Raw genomic sequence first — 20,116 nt, 5'->3', positions numbered from 1 at the left:
TAGCTGTCATTTCACTTTCAAATTAAATGTTAAACAAGCTTTCAGGGTAAAACAATCTAAGTAATATTCGCTTTGTACTCGTTTGAGCACCCATGACTGTTTTCCTGAAGTTTGCATAAAAATATGTGTCCTCTGGCAGGCAATGCCAAATTTATATGACTCACCAAATGCCACTGCTCTAAGATGTGACATTGCATTTCCTTTGATCTCTTGCAAACACGGCTAGCCTTACCTGAGCAACTATCCACTTAACTAACTACACCTGGCTAGTTAGCCTGACTCACACTGCTGACTTTAATCTCTACTATGATTAATTTTCTTATCCCTGATAGTTTCATCCTCTGGACACCAGTCTCAACAACATAAAATAAAGTCATTTCCTAGAACTACTCTGGCCCCTCGAAGAGGAGGAAAAAGTGTTAACCAGCCAGTTTTTCCCCCCATTGGAAGAACCCAAAGTTCTGCTTGAGGATTGGGAATTACTCACTTCATTACCCCTCATACTGCAGCCACTGGTGGATGAAATAGCCATGTGCTGAGACCCTGTTTTCCATGAGGGAGCTTGCATGTGAGGTGTATATATATGTGTATGTGTATGCTGCCCAGCCTGACTGACTGTGTGTGTGCGTGTGAGACCAGAGTGTAGAAAGGATAGATGGCACACTGGTATCCTTTCCCCCCTTCAGCAATTTCCCACTTACGGTTAGCCTATGGGAGAAGTGGTCAGGGCAGACATGCCGTTTGGCTCTCTCTCTTTAGTCCACTTTGTATATTTATGTATTTATTTCAGCTCACACTCAAGTTCCCTTGTCCTTCCTCTCTTTTTAAAAAATGTATCTCTCTCTTGCACTCTGGTCATAGTTACCTCCAGTTCTCTGAGGACAGGATGATCCTCTATGCCGGGGAAGAGGACCCTCATGGCATAGGTTCTGTAATCCAGATAGGGGATACCAGCTCTGTCGAGGTCGCTGGTGAGCTCATTGATGTCTGTCTGTAACTCGGCAAAGGCTAGAAGAGAAGGAAGGCAGAGAAACGAGACAAGTTGAAGGGAGCGCTTGTGAAAGGCATCCTGAAAATAAAACTGTTATTTAATCCCCAAGGACCAAATATGTGAATCCTTCTTATCTTCATGGGGCTTACTGCTGCTATGATGAAGATGACAGAATGCTCAAGATAGTCTTCATGTCAGAGTAACTCAATATTTTACATCTCTCTCCCTCCCTCTTTTACATTCACTTTTCACACACATATACACACAAACCTCCTTCTCTTACTCCTTTTTATCTACTACCCAGTAAATTGGCTGAAGCAAAGGCCCCAAAGAGTGTGGCATCTCAGTGTGAAGCTGCAGGTGAGCACTAGTTAATTGGCTCCATCCTGACTGACTCTGGTTCAAGCCCACGGCTCTGTTGCCTTGCTTCGCCGCCCTTGGGGAGGCTCCCTGCCTGCAGCCTATCACAGGAGCAGCAGTCGTCTCCTAAAACCCTCCTCAAAATCCCACCATCTCTAACCAGTCTTAGCCCTCACCTCCTGGTACCAAAGTCCCCTGTGACACATTGGTTTACACACCAACACATGGACTCACAGTGTATATATACACTCATAAGGAGGAACTCTGGTAGCTATCTAAATCCACCCCGCGGGGAAGTACTCGCCAGGCCAATGCTAATGGTTAAAACATTAATCTTCTTCTGTCCTAAGGCTACCTGTGTATGATTCCCTCTGTTTGCCTACTCTATGTGCCCGTCTGTCTGTATCTGTCATTGGACCATTGTGTTCTATTACTACATAATAACATTGGGGCAGCTGATCAGGGGTGGCTGGAGGGGATAAGTAATAAGGTCCCCTCTGGCTGATGAAATCGCCTCAACACTGTCAGACCTAAACCTCACTTTTGCCACAGACTAGCTAAAATAACCCCAATGATAACAGCAGGAGCAATCAACAGTGTTTATTTCAGTGTAGCGATGTGGAAATGATGTGACGCTCACATCTAAAATAAAACTAGAGCGATCAGTGCTCGCTTTTGTTTGAACATATCATGGTTACAAAAATATATACGGACATACAAAGCGTAAACACAAACACCTGCTGTGAAGACATGACTGTAGAATTACAGCAGAATTTAAAATGCAGTTTGAACGTTTGTGCGTCTCATATCTAATGTGTGTTTGGTTCCAGTATGTTTAGAGTTCATGTTAGCTGTATGAAAAATCGCTTCCAGCATGCAAACTACCCCATGATGGAAAAAGGTCACATAGAGGGCTAAATGAGTTAATCTTTTGTGATAAAAAACAAGGATGATCCAGATTTGAAGTAATGTTTACATTACTTAAAACATGCAGACAGCTCGGATTGATTTGAGTAACACACACACACATATTTATGCTTTTTATTTGTTTTGAGTGATAAAGAAGCCTATTGGTTAAGCAAAGCACTTAACAAACAGTCTGCTTCGCAGTGCTGTATCAAGTCTGTATCTACTACTCTACACTAACACTAACCTTCTTTGCACTCTAGGGCAACTCGTGACTCCAGGTTGTCCATTTGCATCTGCAAGCGCTTAAGGGTCAGATCATTTTCACGTGATTTTCGCTTGTAGGCGATCAGGACGAGGATGACGATGATAAGGAGAAGACCGCCACCTGCAGCGATGCTAACAATGGCCGGAAGGGTCAGCAGGCTGTCAGACATGATGTGCACGGCGCCTGGAGATACGTGAAGACCACCTACTTGAACCTGTCAAGAAAGGCAAGAGTCACCATGAGACTGTTAAAACTAAAAGAGCGATTGAAAACATGCAGTTGAGCTGTATGTTACATGATTGTTGTTTTACAGAAATGATTAAGCCAACCAAGTATTGAAAATTAGACCAAAACCTTTTCAAATATTTTCTGCTAAAACTGCCTGCAAATACATGACCATTATCACGTTGAGAGGGAAATAGTACGAACATTGCATTCAATAAGCAAGTGGAATAAGAATAATTGCGGTGGATTGTGGCAGAACCTTCTGACATGTAGAGCACAACCATGCTGCTCTCGCTTTGACCCCTTTTCTTCAGCTGAATTAACAATGATGAGAACACAAATAATAGAGCTTAGAGGTTGACTATTATAAAGAAGAAATTGCAAATACAGGAATAGATGGAAAGTAAGTTGGAAAGAAAGTTAGGTCCATAACAAAACACCAGAACAGACCAGTACTGACCATGACTTTGTATTGCCCAGTGAGGTTGGGAGGCTCGCACAGCAGCTGGCTCTCAGACACAGTGACAGAACAGGGAGTCTCTCCTATTAGTACTGTGTAGTTAAGCTTCACCCCTCCTGATGCTGGAGGAACCAGGTTTCTGCCCTGTGGGCATAGAGCAATGAACAGAGGGGTGTAAAATTTGAAGATAAACTCAGAAACACACACACACACCAACAAAAATCAAACATTTTTTTTTAATGCACCACACTGATATGTCACCTGAAAACAGTACAAATTAAATCCCTAGGTTTGGGCACAGCTGCCACTCAATAGGATTCCATACCAAGATCAGACAGGCTGATATATTTTACAGTGGGAGCAGCTGGTAATCAGGAAAAAGGATTGAAATATATATTTTGACAAATTGCTTGCTCTCCATCTATCAGGCAAAAAATACCAGTAAAAATCCCCAAAAAATACAACTGTAATTACTATACAAAATTATAATAATGACTGAGTGAAAAAGGAATTAAAATCTTTCCCAAGGATATTATTTCTTCATATCTTTTATTTTTAATTGAGTTGAAAAATGTATTTTCCAACAGTGACCTGGCCAAGAATGGAGCAGAGATTGTACCAATTACAAATGCAGGCAAACAGGGAGATGCAACAAAAGGATGAACACAATCTCCAGAGGGGTTCACTACAAAGGAAGTTCAACAAAGCTTCAAAACATCTATGAAAGCGAATGTCATACCGATTTAGATTTTTTACACATGGAAGCATCCAGATAATAGGACTTGTATATAAAAATCAACTAGAGCAAAGCTTATGAGTATATGGAAATGATCACCTAGCAGCAGAAAACGAATGATAAATATTATGATAGGTCTAGATTGGGGCTTTAATCCGCGAATTAAGTGAATCCATCCTGCATTTCCTTTACCTTGAGAATGATGGGTGAGCCTGGCTTTTGCTCAAGGATGCCAGTGGTGCTGAGCGGTTCAAAGTAGGGGTTGGGGTAGTAGAGTAGGTTAGTGTTGTTGTAGACCAGCAGCGCTTGGACGTTGTTGAAGATGAATCCAAACTCGTCCGCATGCTTCACGGTGTCCAAACCTGGATGGTACTCTGCCATCAAAGAAGGAGCAAAGCAGCTCATGCTGGTGGTGTTCAATACTTTACACACCTGGAGAGAGTGAACGAAGAGAAGAGAAAAAAATGTTATGAAGAAACTTTAAACTTTCTGTGATGCTACTGGGGATGTGTTGCACTGAAACAATCAGCGCATCACAAAATGATAGCCTGTGGCCCTTTAAATGAAAGAAGAGTTGCAATTCAGTCATCCAGAATAAACTTGAACAGCTCAGAAAAGCTATGATTTCTCTATTTCTTCTGGTCCTATAATCTGCTCCATCCTCTGTGTTCTGTAACCTAAAGTGCGATCCTAACTGAAACACATTGGTTTCAACATTGAACCCTGCGGCGTGCTCACCAGCCTTATAATTGACCTATAAAGGCCAAATACTTTTCAGAAAAATAGGATTTATTTTCTGTCATTAAATCCATCTTTATTGTAGAGGAAGCCTCTATAAAATTGAAAATAAATTGCTCCAACAGCCTCACTAAAAAACACTGCAGGCCAACAACCACAAAAGGATGGAGGCATTTCTCCTCTGTCTCCTCTGGAAGAGGTTGAGCTATGGGTCTTTTATTACTTCTCTCAAGTTTGCCCAGATGAGAGGCCTGCTTTCCATCCATCCTCCCCGTCTCAGCTCTAGAGGGAAGGGGAGAGAGGATTGATTGCTGCACAGCACTCTGCTCCGAGAGGTTTTTATCTCCTTTCACTCCCTCCCAGCTCTCTCTCTGGGGAAGAAACTTAATTAGAGGTAAATATCATCAAAGGTGGTGAACGCTAGTGAGTACCACGCCTCCTACCTGTTGTCTGGTGCTCCAGAGAAAGCCAGAAAGATCGATGCAAACTCATTCTGTGTAGGGTACACCAATTGGATTTTGCCAGCATGGTGCAAGCTAAGTTGCAGGAGTGTGATTGCAGAGGTGGAAGAAGGGAGTGGCATCTTTATTTAGTTTGCCCTCGGAAATAGACTGAAGATTGTGTTCACTATGTAGCCTTGAATCCCATTCTTAAAATAAATTCAGATACAACTTTTTCACACACCGTGCCTAAAAATGCAACTAAGGATTCAAATAATTGATTGTCTCTTTTTATCATTTAGCCTATCTAAAGTCAGAAAATGATACAAATGACTGTCAGAAGTTGAGCGCAATGAAAAGTGACATTTTCTGGGGTCTGATGAATAGTTTAAACCAAATGTCTTTGGTTTGCAGCAATAAACGATAGAATAATAAAAAGTGAAAGCGGCAAAAACTGTCACATTTTAAAAAGTTAATGTTTGCTGCTTTTAATTGAAAAGGGACTTGATATTTGTTGATGTATTTTAAATCAGTTGTGCGAATGTATAAATGACTGACTAGCTGCCTGGAAATCTGCACTTGCTGCAAAACCTGGGCGATGATGCAACAGTCTTAGCAACATATCTGGAATATAGCTCTGTGTGCATGTGTGTGTGTGTGTGTGTGTGAGAAACTGTTCTTAGGTTTTGTCAATTTTCTTTTAATTTCTATATTTTACAAAGCACAGTAGCAGTGCATTAGCTTTGCAGAAAGATAAGCTCACGAAAATAGATAGCAAGGCCAGATAGGACACATGACGTACTTTCACTAACTTTAGGTTCTGTGAAATCCCATTAACAACTAAAAAGTTAAAGCATAAAAAAAGAAATCAGAATTAATTTTTTTCAGATGCTTTATCATGCAGAAATGTCACTTCAAAGTGAGCTCGAATTAACTATTAAAATCTGCACAGCATAGTTCCACATCCACAAATACAAGCCAGCAGGAAGAGAACCGTGTGAATGGTACCACTCAGAGACTCAAAAGATTCTGAGTGATTACAGAGCAAATACGGTGCTATATGAATAGATCAAATTAATTTTATCCACTCATATTTGTACTGCTGAGCCATCGAGCTTTCAATGTGGTCATCCTGGCTGTTTAACGTGTAAGCCCATATGATCACAGAGTGAAATAGGTCAAATTAACAAATGAAAACAGTATGTTCTGTTTTTAAATCAGGATTAAAGGTTGATTGGACAGAAGACTTCAAGTTTAGTTGATATAGACTGCTTTCTTAATGTTAGCATAATGACACGTTACACAGTATAGACAGGTCCATATGTGCCAATGTGATCCTTATGACTCCTGGGATGGAACAGCAAGGCATTTGCAAGTCAACTAAAGCTCTGACTACCATCTGCTCTGCCGTGGATGGATACTGTGGGCTTTTTTTGCACTGTCCTCACTTTCCTATTATGCTCTCTCGCTCTCTTTCTTAAATCTTTTCTTTCACCAAATCCTGCCAGGAAACTGCTCCTATAATGTCAGATGTTTTTCAGTGAGCGTAACATCCAAATCCAAAGTGATGGGTGAGTACTGTAGCGATGGGTAAATGGGGCAATGTGAGATTATTTAAAAAAAAAAAAAAATGATACTTTGGTTCCCCTCTGAGTAGGGCAACATGACACTTTTGCAGTATTTCTGCCTTTTAGCAGATCTGGATATTAGATATGTCCCAAATTCTGAATTACAAGCTTGTTTTCCTACACTCCCTCTACGTCTCATCAATGATTGCTTCAGTCATAACAGTAAAGCAGTAAAACTTTACAATTAATTGTCAAATACAAATGGTACATCTCTTCCTGTAGGCCATGTGGCAAAAGAAGCTACAAGATTTACAGCATTGATAAAGTGAATTGAGGTCAACAGAAAGAGAAAATAATTGGAATCTCGGTCTCATTTGTCTTCTTTCTCTACTGTTGGATAGAGCCAGGGTGTTTTAAGGCAGTAACACTCCAACCCCTCTGGCTGAATATATTACCATGATCTACTGTGTGGATACAGCCCACTCAATCATTCAAAGGTCTCTGGCCAGGGTAGTGGTAAGAGAGAGAGTGAGAGCCAGCGAAGATACGACTGGCTGACTGTAGAGATGGAAAAAATACGATGGCTTCACAGAGTCAAAGGTCATCTGAAGGCTAACGTGTGATAGCTAGTCACTGGTTATTCTGCTGTTCTCTTGGTTACTCCTACACTATGTCTATTTTTCTGCCTGCCCGCTGTTCCAACCAACTGCTAATACTGGCATTAAGTCTAACTTCAGCTCTAATCAATCTATCCAAGATCTGTGTGGCTGTTAGCTGGTGGAGCCAGAAACCAATTTATCCCATAAGCACTGTTTCATATGGTGAAAGGTTTTTGTTTTGTTTGAAGCTAGTTACAGAAGTAATGCCACCATGGAAGCAGTGCTAGCCTTTGAGACTTTGGACATTTATAATGCCATAAATATCGATCAATAATCAGCTGCTAAAACTGTTAAAATCACGTATAGCATTATAGGATACATAATTTCTATACAAAATAATTCTAAAAATGTGAATCTAATTATGCAGTGATCTGCAGCCTCCTCTCGCAATCAGGCAGAGCAATCACCCATGCTGAACACCTTTTGTGTTCAGTTGTAACCGTAAATGTACCTGACATGCCAAAGCCCGACACTCAGTCCAGGCATCTAAAGTATGGCACAGGGAAATATTCTAGAGTTGGGAAATAACCCTTTTAGCTTTAATCAAGATCATGATAAATGTTTCAATTGTGAATCCAGTGACAGATACAGAGCATTTCACAAAGAAAATCGTCTTCTTTCCTCTTTCCTGGTTTCTTTGTGAATCTATGCAGGTGACACAAGGGAGGGAGAGAAGAGAAGCAATTTAGTGGAAGACAGGTGATCATTTGAAGGCTGGCTGACAGACAGCAGCTCTTATTGCTATAGGCTTCTGTGCTGTTTGCCTTCCTCCCGTGACAAAAAGGGAAAGGGGTAGAAGGGCCTGGGAGGGTGGGATGAAGGATAGGTAATTGTAACCTTAGCATTTAATAGAAATTCATTCTCTGTGGCTGTGGGGGCAGTCAAGACGGTGACATGGTCGTCTATTGCGAGGCACTAGGTGGGGAGTTGGATGAGACGAGGCAGGGTGGAGATGAACAACTCGCTTTCAAAGATTTGGAAACTGACATATCAGACACTACGGCACCCACACACAAGTCAAATTCCATTTCACCAGATTTTCTCTGTCTCACTCATCAAGTGTTTTTCTCTCCTCCAGATATAAAAACAGTGTTTTATGTGTCTTTTACTTCACATAAGGTCTGCATGTCAGTATCTCGCACGAGGATCCTGGAGCTCAGAAACCTCGGAACATTAAGCAAGAGAGACACTTAAGGCCAATTTTAGACGGCTAATTTAGAGGCAGTAAGTTGGAAATGCAATAAGAGTAAATCTATAGGGAACTGTGTATGTGAAGGACAGCTTTGAGGATGGTTTTGTGCATCCCTGCATCAATGTGAAATTCTGTTTTATGATGTTTTTAAACATTGTATATATTGAAAATTTAAGGTGTGAGACTGAAATATTTCCAAACTAGTGTGTTTTTTTCCCATATATCACAAAATGTATAGTGTGTATTTGTCAAGTCTTCTGATGTTGTCTTGCAAAGCAGAACTCACGCCACACATTCTGGCAATTATCCACAGTTAGATGTTAGTTTTTGAGAATCTTAGGCCGTGTTGCATTAGCACAGAGAGAGTACAGATTGTGTTTTCACTGGCGGCATCAGGAAATGTCTTGAGATCAAAAAAAACTCGTGCGGTGAAGCAAGCGAATGCTCACCACTGAGCTACCATGCTGCCACGGGATGATGCCAATCTAGAGGCAGGATACACGATGCCCACTCACTCACTGTGAATTCTCAAAAATTGACTGCTCTATTTTTACACCAGAATTAGCCATTACATGGACCTAATTACCCCAAATGATTTCAGGATTTGTGTTCTTACTTACATCCCTGCTCGGTAATGTGCAGCATGGGTCAGGGCCATAGTGCATGTGTGAAAATTGATTTTACAAAAGACGCACAGAAACTAAACAGATACACAATACTGGGCTCACTACTCTCTGTTCCTCAAACTCCCCTTTATCGTATTCATCTGCCCTCTCCACCTTATAGCAGACCACAGAGAGGAAATCCCATCCTCTTAATTAAACAAGGACCCCCAGGACAGGGGCTCAAATGCAATTTGTAACGATTTCCTTCAGACAAGTCTTTGATTATACAAGCGGTCTTTATGCTGACCAAAGACTTCTGACTGCAGTTAATCTTCCATTGAAAGTCATTATGAGCCTTCTCGCCTCCAGTGATGGACACCTCTAACATTTTCCCCACTGAACCTTTTAGAGTCTTGGTCAACTTCTACTGTCCTCCAGCTGCCTCTTTATCTTTTCTCAAACAAGTGAAAATGGTATTTGGGAGTCAGGAGAGCAGTGTAAATAAAACACCAAGTAGGTGGGAGGTGAGATGGTCAAAAAAAATTTAAGTAAACTCTATATTAAATAGTGCATGTGGATCACTCTCACCAACAGCTGCAATAGTTATATGCTCTGGGGTCAAGAAGACTGGGATCAAGCATAAATCAGAGAGCGTAGAGGGCTAGAGGGCCTGTTAAGGACCGTTTTACCTGAAGTAAATGTCACTTAGCTGCTTATATAGCATGGCAAGCTGGAAGTAGTACAGTAGAAGATTTCTACTACACATACAGCAGAGACTTTGTGGTTGAAAACAGATTAGTAGTGAGGGATTCTTACATTGACAGACTCTCGGCCGGCGTATTTCACTCTGATCCGGGGCTCTTGAACCACATCCAGATTAGTTCCCGTCACCATCAGGGGTGTGTGACCGCTGAATAAATGGAAGAAGTTAGACAAAATTTATTACAGGAGTTTTTATAATCATGTTTGTCAGATCCGACTTTCATTTTGTGCAGACTAAGAAAGAGAATATCTGAGAAAAAGACCCGCAGCAGTCCAAAGCCTATTGTGAACTTTCTAACTCTGATCTGTTCCCCATCACTTGGGGAACAAAAAGCTTCATATCAAAAGCCATTTTAAGGTTAATTTGGGACAAAACAGCCCATGGAAGATGGTGATTAGAGATGCATTTTTATGTTTTTACTATTCACAATCAAGTAGTGAAAAAAATAAATAAAAAAAACAGACAGCTCAAATATATTAATATGCATAAACAGAGGAGGTGGAAAATTGCTGAATTCCCAGCCCTCCTGTAGCTGGTTGGATTTGTTAAAGATGGTTTTTCTGTTGCACTTGTCAATGTGGTTTGCTGAATAAAGGTTTAGGGTAAAGTTCACTGTACCAGTAGTGAGTTACTGTGGACAGACCGTGTGCTGTCCGTGGCATCCATAGATTATACACTCAGCAACTATGTAAAATAACTGCTCTGTGCTCGCTTTTCTTTCTGTCTTTCTACACAATTTGAGCTCCAATTTTTGAGACATTGAAAATCAGTCCACACTGTGTAATTTAAAATGGAATTAGATGGAAATTTAATTTATTTTCTCTTCCGAAACACAAAGAAAGCAAAACAGATATGTGGTTCCTATCAGTTTCGCCCTTCGTTATTCCTCCTATTCCCTTTGTGTTGTCACGATTTTGCTGCAGTGTACCATACTCTCCATCTCTAAGCTCACGCCATCTGTTGTGGACTCACACCTCTGATAGCACATTGTTCTGTTATGCCATTGTTTCATCTTCATCCCTCTCCTCCTTTTAATTAGTAGTCTTCTATGTCTGTGTATCTATCTGCCAAAAAGACGTTCAACACATGGATCGACACTGCATTCAGTAGGAGAATCTCAGTCTCAAAAGTGCCCATCCTCTCCAATCAGTGAGCTTCAGTTCTTCTATCAATTCCAGACTAATTGGAAAAGAACCGAACAGTAATTGAAAATGCAATATTGACTCGTCTGTTTATTGTTGCTGGCTTGGACTGATCGGCTCTAAAGCTTTGGATTGGGAAATTCTTGTCTACGTGTCAAAAGCTCAAGACTGGTAGCTGAGGACGCGAATAAAACTCTCATACATACAATCTGAGGAATGTGCATACCTTGCAATGCTCCAGTCTGGTTCAATGCGCTGTACAGTAGGGTCCTCTGTGTACTCAAAGGTGAGGCTCTCTCTGATTTGGGCACGATCCACGCTGACGCTGATCTGAACCGGGCCGACTCCAGACAGAGAAGGGGCAGAGTAGCACACTATCTCTGTCTTTGTCCTTCTACACAAAAGAATAAGAATACCACTATAAATCTGTAGCAAAACTAATGAATATGAGAAGACACAAACTTGATTTATATGAGCAAAAAAAACATACTATTTTTTTCTGTGAGACCTGTTCTGTAATTATCCCACTCAAAACATGACGAACAGGTGCACTCACTGCACATTAACATGCAGTCAGTACTTTCAGCTCTCATACATCCTTCTAAAACATGCTTTCTCCTCCCTGTACAGGACTTTGTGATCTACACACAAACCCTCAGAATTTGTCCAAATTCATTAGTAGAGTGCTTGTAGTAGAACAGCCCCACATCTACCTCTTTCTCCCATGACAGGAATACAGTGGAGAAGCTGTAATTAGCCCCGTATCTCATTAAAGTTTACTTGACTCCTCAACCTTACAACATTACAGTCAGAATACTGTGGCGGGGCTTAAAATAGGTGCCTCCAGGAGTGGAAATCAGAAAGAGGGCATGTACGAGTAACTAAAAGACGGCAGGAGGGATGGGTGTAGAGAAATGAAAGCAACTTGTGAGACTGAGAATTAAAAATTTTGAGGGATGGGGGAGAACAGATAAACTAATTAGGAATGGGAGAATGAAGAGAATGAGAAGGATGGGGCTAGATAAAAAAAAAAAGGAAGATATTATTACAAGGTTTGATGTAGTAGGTCATCAAAACCTTATTAGAATTTACACAAGTTTCAACAAAGGTATAAAGAGGTTCCCCTTGGGGGGTATTCGCAGTATAATATCAAAGGAAAAAAAAAAAACCAAAACAAAAGAATAAAGACATAGAAATGCTGCTTATTTAATGTGAATAAATCACTATCTTGACAGCACAAGCTGTTGTTTTATTTATTTATTTACTCTTAAAAATTGCTAATAGCATGCCATATAGCCAACATTTTCTGACAGTTATGCTGGAGGGCAAAAACTTAGCTAAACTAATTCAAATCATTTTTATACTATGAGAAACTGCTATTTGTGCTATGTGTGGAAATTCATGGCATTTATGGTGACTGGATTAGTTTAACTCCACAATATCAACACAAACGTTTAGTGTTTCCACCACGATGTGCATTTCGTCATTCTGTAGACTCTGTAGCAGCACATATGCAGGACAATTATGTTGGAGATTAAGATCTCACCCAAAGAACTCGCATGTCTGGTTTCCAAACTTGACGTTGACACTGCTGCCGGCACCGAGGTTTTCTCCCATTATAGTTACTTTAGTGCCCCCAGACTCTGGACCTCTTCTAGGGGACAAGCCTGTGACAGTTGGAGTCTAAAAAAAATAAAACAAAAAACCACAGATGCAGAAAGAGAGACATTAAGACAGACTGTCAGAGTCATTTAAAATGAGGGAACGGAACAGGAAGAAATGACACGAGACCAGCAGACATTAAAAGATAGATGCGTTTTACAGTAAGCAGGGGAGCATCTCTGTCGTAACACTCAGTGTTATCACTAATTTCCAGCAAATTACAATTATTCACATTGTCAGGGTGATGGCAGTGAACTGCAGTGCAATAAAGCCTTAGTGTCCTCTTATAGATTCCACTCCTGCGTGCCCTGCATTGCTGGGTTGTATCTGAGTGAAGCTTTTTTAAAGACAATCTGAAAATAACGAATGCTTTCAGCGGCGTGCAGCCAGGATGCTGTCACACAGACAGATGGAGTAATATTCAAGCAGACAGCACACATACACAGGAACACACGTACACACATAAAAGCATCTGTGTGCACACACCTGTATCTGAACGAACATAAAACAACCATTTTAAAAGCGACTAAATGCACACTGTCATTTACAATGTCCCTTTGTCTACAAGGTCACGTAGGGAATATGTCTTGTCTGAAGAATGCCTCTGTGATGATGCAGTCTTTTTTAGGTGCACTGCAATACAAGGGAATCGTAAGCGTTGCCAATTCTAAGCTCTGTGAAGTAATCTCAGAGGAATTCCACTGCTTCCCAGAGTAGCAGCCGTATCACTGGTGAGGAAAAAGTGGCCAAGCGTGTGTTACAGAGCCAAGAGCATCATGCTGACAAAACTCAAAACTGACAGCGACGTGTGACATCCAGCATGCAGGATAGTGCAGGTACTCTGAAAACAACAGCAGTAATTACTGACTGCTGTTAATAGTTAAAAGAGTGCTAATTGTGAAGGTGTGAGAGGGTGCTAATGAGAAAGCAGATTAACTGTTAGGTGCAGGTCAGGTAGACAGCAGATATCTGAGAAAAGGAAATGTGTGCGAGTGTGTGAGGATGGCAAGTACACACAGACTGTACATAAAAGCTGGAAATAGCCAGTTTTGCTAGCTACTATGTGGGCTTTTTTGATAGAAACATTTGAACAAATGGTCTCTATAGCTAACATCACTGTTAGCTAACAATTGTTCATGGTGTGATTTTTTTTTTAAATAATTCATCGGTTTAAATTAACCTAAAATGCTCTTATGGCTCTCAGTTACACAGGACAGACATACAAAAATCAACTACTTCTAGTAGCTGAACTAATAGCTAATACATTTTAAAATAGAAATATTATATTGAACTGCATTAGTATATGAGACAATATTAACTACACGATATTTTCACAAATAAAGCAAATATCTACAAGTAAACACATGAAGAGATCATTCTTGTGAACCCCTTGAAAGCCCTGTTATATCAATGCCATTTCTGAAATAACAAGCATGCCTTAGTCTGTCTAATTACATTGCTGTTATGCACAGCAATTCCAACATTAATGTTTGCCTGTAGCCCATAAAAATTATTCGTAAGAGTAAACCAACTTAGAAAATAAGCTAAAGTAGACTATATATTTAGTTAGTTGTACATAGATTCTTTTTTTAGCCATATACTGACTAGATCACAAGTGTTATTTCAGAATACAATACAAATGGAGTTTAATTACACTCATACCACAAAGGAGTAGAGTTGTGAGGAACGAGCCCGGAGTTCTGGTTTGCACTCTCCGACACAGAGCTGTACTGGACCCGGCATACTGTCCGCATGGGCCATATCCATCTCACATACGATCCTGCAAAAGACAGTTAAAATGAGTTTCCAATTAAAATGACTTCAGGAACAGAAGTATACTCCCATACTTGAAGCGGGAATTCAATTTTTTAAACAAAAGTAACATCAAACTTAAACATGGTCTTCATGATTTAATGCTTAGCAACGTTGTAGAAAAGAATATTCAAAGCACTTCGCTGCTTGGTATTGATATATCTTCTGCTCTAATTACAATATTTTTTGTAGTTTCATTCATTTCATTACATGACACAGCCAGACATCGATGACAATCTTTAAATGAGAGCATGTCTGCTCCTCTTTTGGCACTCCAGCACGCTGCACCTGAATGTAGTAAATTTCCCACTAACAGCTAGTGGTGCTGTGCCAGTACAGCAAGACTAATGTTAATCATGCAGCAAGATCAATACCGTTCCATCATATCATGTGATCAGGTATCTCCCAGCACTGCAGGTGACTAGATCGAATGACATAATAAAATGAGAGCGTCTATTGATCGCTGGTGCCAGGGAGTAATAAAGTACAAGAAGCAATCACAGTGTGGAAAGAGAGATGGAATATGTGGGGGAGCAGATGGCAGGGGCAGGTAGGAGCGGAGCTGATGAAGCACAGCAGATGTATTGTTTCTCCAGCACTGATCATCTGAATTACAACAAATGACTTTGAGAGCTTTGTTGGATGAGCTATGTGTGAGTGTAGCTAAAGGAGGATTTACTTGCTGACAAACCTAATAATATCCTCTTACTGCACCTCACAAAAACAGAGAATCGCTTGCTTCCTACCTGAAAGCAAAACTGCATTGGCCATTTGCAAAGTTGCAGATTTATGATAATAAGTTGGGTTTTTTGTGGGTTTTTTTTTTTTAATTTATCATTCATTTTCTCTGTGGATCTTTGCAATTAAGTCTGCTAAAAAACAAGCAAACTTGCAGGTTACTTTTAAAATTTATTCATCCAAATAAGGTTTCAGTTTGGAATCTACAACAAAAAATGCTGCAGAATAGTCTCAGCCCTTAAAAAAGTACTTTTTGATAGCTGGAAAAAAGGAAAAAACAAAAGTTCAGACTTTTTCTTCAAAGCAGGAGTGGCTTTCACACACACCTCTGAAGTAGTAACATAAAAGACACATAAATATGTATGTTTTTTTTGTACAGTCCAGTCCATCATAGGGTAGCTGATGACTGAATTAAGACTCAAGACAAACACCAACAGTCAGCTGAGGACATGCGCATAATGAACCTAGAGGCAAAATACAATCCAAAGGTGCTGAATAAAAGTCCAGCTCAGTATATCATCTGGACGACTTCATCTCCTTCAAAGTCGGACTTAAGAGGTTATAGGTTAGTTTTTTAATTTTGCACAGTCAATTTTTTTTTCTTTACCCGCCATATAAATGAATTCCCCAGCTTGTCCCCAATCGCATTAAAGTGCTGTCAGATCAGTGTGCTGCACACAAAGTGTCTCCTACAGCCAAGTGGATTTTAATTACAGCTATACAGCTACTCAATACAGGGCAAGGAACCACAGAAATACTCTATGCCATGTGAGCTGTTATAGCTTTACTACTTTATTACCGTATCACAGTAAACAGTAGTAGCAACTGTGCACATGTGACTGCGAGATATGTCTTTGTAACACCATGCAGAAGTGGAACTATGCGACTTATAGCAATGGCATCGCGCTTCGCTGTTCTCTTTCTGAGGGCACAAGTAGGTCAAAGAAAAAATTAGGGTTAAAGGCTCCTCTGAGAACCATGACAGTGATAGGCTGCATGCGTGTTGGTGTGTGGGTTCATTCACATGTGGGTTCATGCCTGTCATCTTTTTTTAGTGAATTGCTATACATTTCATTCTTAACACCATTTTCTTACTGATTTAAAGTCAGTAGAGAGAGAATTTCACTTTAACTGAAAGAAAAGCCAATTATTTCTGAGTACCTGTCTCTCCTAAAGAAAACTATAAATATTATAATAAAATTTCTAGGGAGCTGTGGTGGCTGAAGGGTCCAATAATAAAGGTTACAATAGCAATGTTGTACTATTTTAATAGACTATTCCTCATATCCTATTGATTTTCCGTGGTACAATTATCTAACCTGTAATTGCTCCATAATGTGTATTTTTGTTCCTTCTGCATAAAATGCTTAAAAATCCTAATAGAATAGGTTTTTTTTATAATGAAGTATTGCCTTTCCCTCAACAATGAAGCTCAATTCCCAAAGGCAACTGAACCTAACCCTAGTCTAAATATGTAAATATATATTTTTAGGGTAAACTAACACACTATCTATACATACATCTATCTTGGGAGGGCTCACACAACCTGAGATTAAACAACCATGAGGCACTGGGTCTTTAAGTCTACACACGTTTGTGTGTCTAGCCAAGGGGGGTGGTGGACAAGTTGGGAAGCATGGGCCACGTTTCATTAGTTCAGGGTGAACGGGACAGACTTTACCATGATGTACACACAGCATGGGACAATTAAGGAGGTAAACACAAGTAAACACACACAGCTGTTATGGGATTGTTGCTGACTAGATGAGCTACACAGAGAGAACTGGGCTACTGTGCTGCAGGGGGGGAAAACAGCAATGTCAAGACCAGACTGTTTGGACCTGCTCCAGTCTTCATTAAAGCAGGAGATTGTGCAACACACATATATAGTTTAGAGCTTATTAGCTTTTACAGCACATAAATAATGTATCAAAACCTAAGGCTAGATGCATGCTATTATGAGAGTTAATAACGGATTGAATGCATCCCTATGCATTGTTCAATATTAATTAAATAAAAGAACATGAAATCAATTATAATATAAATAATTTTTTTAAAGTTACTGAATAAATACTTAAAACTTCGGTCACTCTGTCATTTTTTTTGTTTTTTTCCTATTTTTATACACTTACAGGAACAGCAAATATAGTCCATTTAGAATATTTTGCTAATGTTAGCAAGTGAGAGGGTATATTCCTATAAATAACTGTTATTACATACAATGTACATATACACTTTCTGCAAATGAGATCTGCCTGTAAACTGGGAGGGTTGGTTGGAAGAAACGTCATGTTTTCAGTTAACTTGAAGGAATAATTGTGTTTGTCTGTAATTAAATGTTGTGTAGTTATCCATCAATAATAAGTATTAGCAATAGTTTTGAAATGATCATTCGTGTTTGGATCACTTACTGTTCAGCAATGATGTAGCCATCCTCTACAGGGGTACACCTGACTCCTGCCACCTCTACATTGCCGACCATATCTGAGAAAGCCAGACCAAGGTTTGTGCCATGGATGGTCACCCGGGTGCCTCCCTCTGGTGGTCCAGCCACTGGTGTCACCTATAACGTTGGAGAGAAACTAGACGTCAAATGATGTTTTTGTCTTCAGGGATGCGGCGGGTTTACGGAAACGCATAAATGCGTACAGGTTTCTGTATGTGCTCAAGGGTAAATATGCTCTTTTGGTCCAGGTGGCTGTAAAAGCAATTAAGTGTACTCCCCAGTCCTACATCCACAAAATGTCAGAACATGCCATGAGTCACTGTGCCAAGAGCAACTTCTAATCACAACAGCACCTAATGACACTTGTTTTGCAGCTCTTCTTGTTAAAATGTGGCATTATACCCATCCACACACCATGCATACATAATCACCAGTGAATACAAAGTTTTTTTTTTCTTTTGCAATTTCGTTCTCCTGCAACAGCAAATCTTTTTAAAAAAAAAAGGAACTTTGGGATAAATACGAAATTGTTTTTAACACTCAGCAAAAAGCCACCTGCTCAGAATCTACCCTGCTTAACATGGATGTTAAATCTAACAAGGGGGGATACTAATGATTAGCGAAGACCACCTACTCATAAAATGCAATATGGCTGCCCAGCATGACCTTGGCACAGGGTGGCACAGTGCCTTCTGTGCTGCAGAGTCCTGTTGAGGCACCAACCTGGCCATCACACAGCCATTTAAACACAAGAGGACGAGATAAGGAGGAGGAGTAAAAACAAAAACGAGAACACAGAGTGAAATGGAAAAAAGGTTAAAAAGAAAAGATCAAGAGAGTAGGCAATACTGTGCAGTCACCAAAGGAATACAGAAAAACCAGGAGAGGAGGGCAGCAGGGTGGATAGACTGTCACTTTGCTGTGTGGGGCTGCTATGTAAGCAATCAATACGCTATTACTGACCATGCAAGCAGAAGGGAAAAAACAAGAGTCAGTTGTACCCGCTCACTGAACTGCAAACCCCCACGTGATGGCAACCCTTTAAGACTTGCTGTACACCCTCTATCTCCACCCCCAACACCCACTAGGGCATTGCGGCTTCCGTGTGGGATGCTGGCATTGTAATCTAGATTCAGTGGACATTAATTGCTCTGGATGTAAAGTAAGTGTGTCACTGCAACGCCTGAGGGGCCTGAATACATGAATCTTTTAGCACTGCTTGGGCATGCAGGGTATAGAAGGGGGGAACATAATGGCTAAATATATCCATGTCAGGCGATGGCAGCAGCTATTCGAGTAGACTTAGTGATGGTTACATAAGCAACGTGAGGGCCTGTGAGAAAACAAGGGAGGGGGAAAAAAAGAAAGAAAAAGCACGAAGAGGAAGGGAATGGAAGAAAGAAGAGTGAAAATGGGGTGAGCAGCGGGGGGAAAGTGGACGCCGTTTCGGTCCCATCAGACGGGTGACAGGTGAGGCAGGGACGGTGACAGGACAGCAGTGCTGTATCACAGACGGCCATGCTAAAAGCTTGGGAGTCCTCCTCCTTCTACTTAGAGACTGAAATGGACACTTCCCATAGTGGAAGGACGTGACGATAGTCCAGTTCACGCAGAAAACCCATTTCACTGAGTTCCCCACTGGCAGACAGAGCCTTGATTCATCTGGATCATGGAAAAAACTATCACTTCAAAGATGCACCAGGCTGCGAGGCATAAGAGAACTTCTGCTCTTTGTCTTTGTGTCTGCATTTCTAACACACACAAAGGAACCAGATCTACAAAGAATCTTTTTTTGTTTACAAGACTGATTTGATTGCCAATCACATTAGTTCTAATGGTCTTTATAGACAAATAAAAGTAGTCATATATACTATCATCTGGTAGCATAGGTTTGTGTTTATATTTCACTGCAAAATTATCTTGTTTGCATCACTCCTTGTTTTCTTCCCATCCATCATCTTATCTCCCCAGGCCATGTGACACATCTTCCTCTTCCTCTAGTTTGCTTGTTTTGCTTTACCAAACTGTATTTCAGAAGGGGAAAAGGAAGCGTCGCTGGTCATGCACACACACGCCCTTCTGCCCCAGCTCCCTTTTCCCACCCAGTGCTGCCATGCCATGCTCCCTATGTAATCCTTTTAGCAGCAGTGCTGCTGCCCGCCTGGCATTGTCACACTGTCAATAGAGGGTAATTCCCAGCAAACAGGCAGTCAGCTTGCAAGCCACTCTCCCTGCTCCTACTCATGCGGTCTCTCTGGCATAATGTATCTCTCTCTGGCTAAAAGACCATGAAAAGAATAAATGAAAAAAACACTAGAATCATTAGAGATAAAAATGCATGGCTTAAGTACAAATAAAGACATTCTGATGTACAAGAAATCAATTTCCAGAAAAAAAAATGCTGG

The 20,116-nt window shown here is 40.5% G+C and overlaps 1 protein-coding gene across 2 annotated transcripts in view; it reads right to left on the bottom strand.

Annotated features, from left to right (window-relative positions):
• Positions 1-20,116, bottom strand: part of plxna2 (plexin A2) — a 164,624-nt gene that overhangs the window by 26,537 nt on the left and 117,971 nt on the right. For both annotated transcript variants that reach the window (XM_087834367.1, XM_087834366.1), the window contains exons 13-21: positions 17,677-17,828; positions 14,378-14,495; positions 12,600-12,736; positions 11,280-11,447; positions 9,965-10,058; positions 4,139-4,378; positions 3,211-3,354; positions 2,505-2,739; positions 866-1,008 (exon numbers count right to left, since the gene is read on the bottom strand). In XM_087834367.1, the coding sequence (XP_087690493.1) occupies positions 866-1,008; positions 2,505-2,739; positions 3,211-3,354; positions 4,139-4,378; positions 9,965-10,058; positions 11,280-11,447; positions 12,600-12,736; positions 14,378-14,495; positions 17,677-17,828 (1,431 nt within the window). The remainder of the gene's footprint in view (positions 1-865; positions 1,009-2,504; positions 2,740-3,210; positions 3,355-4,138; positions 4,379-9,964; positions 10,059-11,279; positions 11,448-12,599; positions 12,737-14,377; positions 14,496-17,676; positions 17,829-20,116) is intronic.

The sequence above is a fragment of the Neolamprologus brichardi genome, chromosome 20 (assembly GCF_056152115.1).
Source record: "Neolamprologus brichardi isolate AB-2024 chromosome 20, ASM5615211v1, whole genome shotgun sequence".
Lineage (NCBI taxonomy): Eukaryota > Metazoa > Chordata > Actinopteri > Cichliformes > Cichlidae > Neolamprologus > Neolamprologus brichardi.
This window is presented reverse-complemented; position numbering and strand designations above follow the sequence as displayed.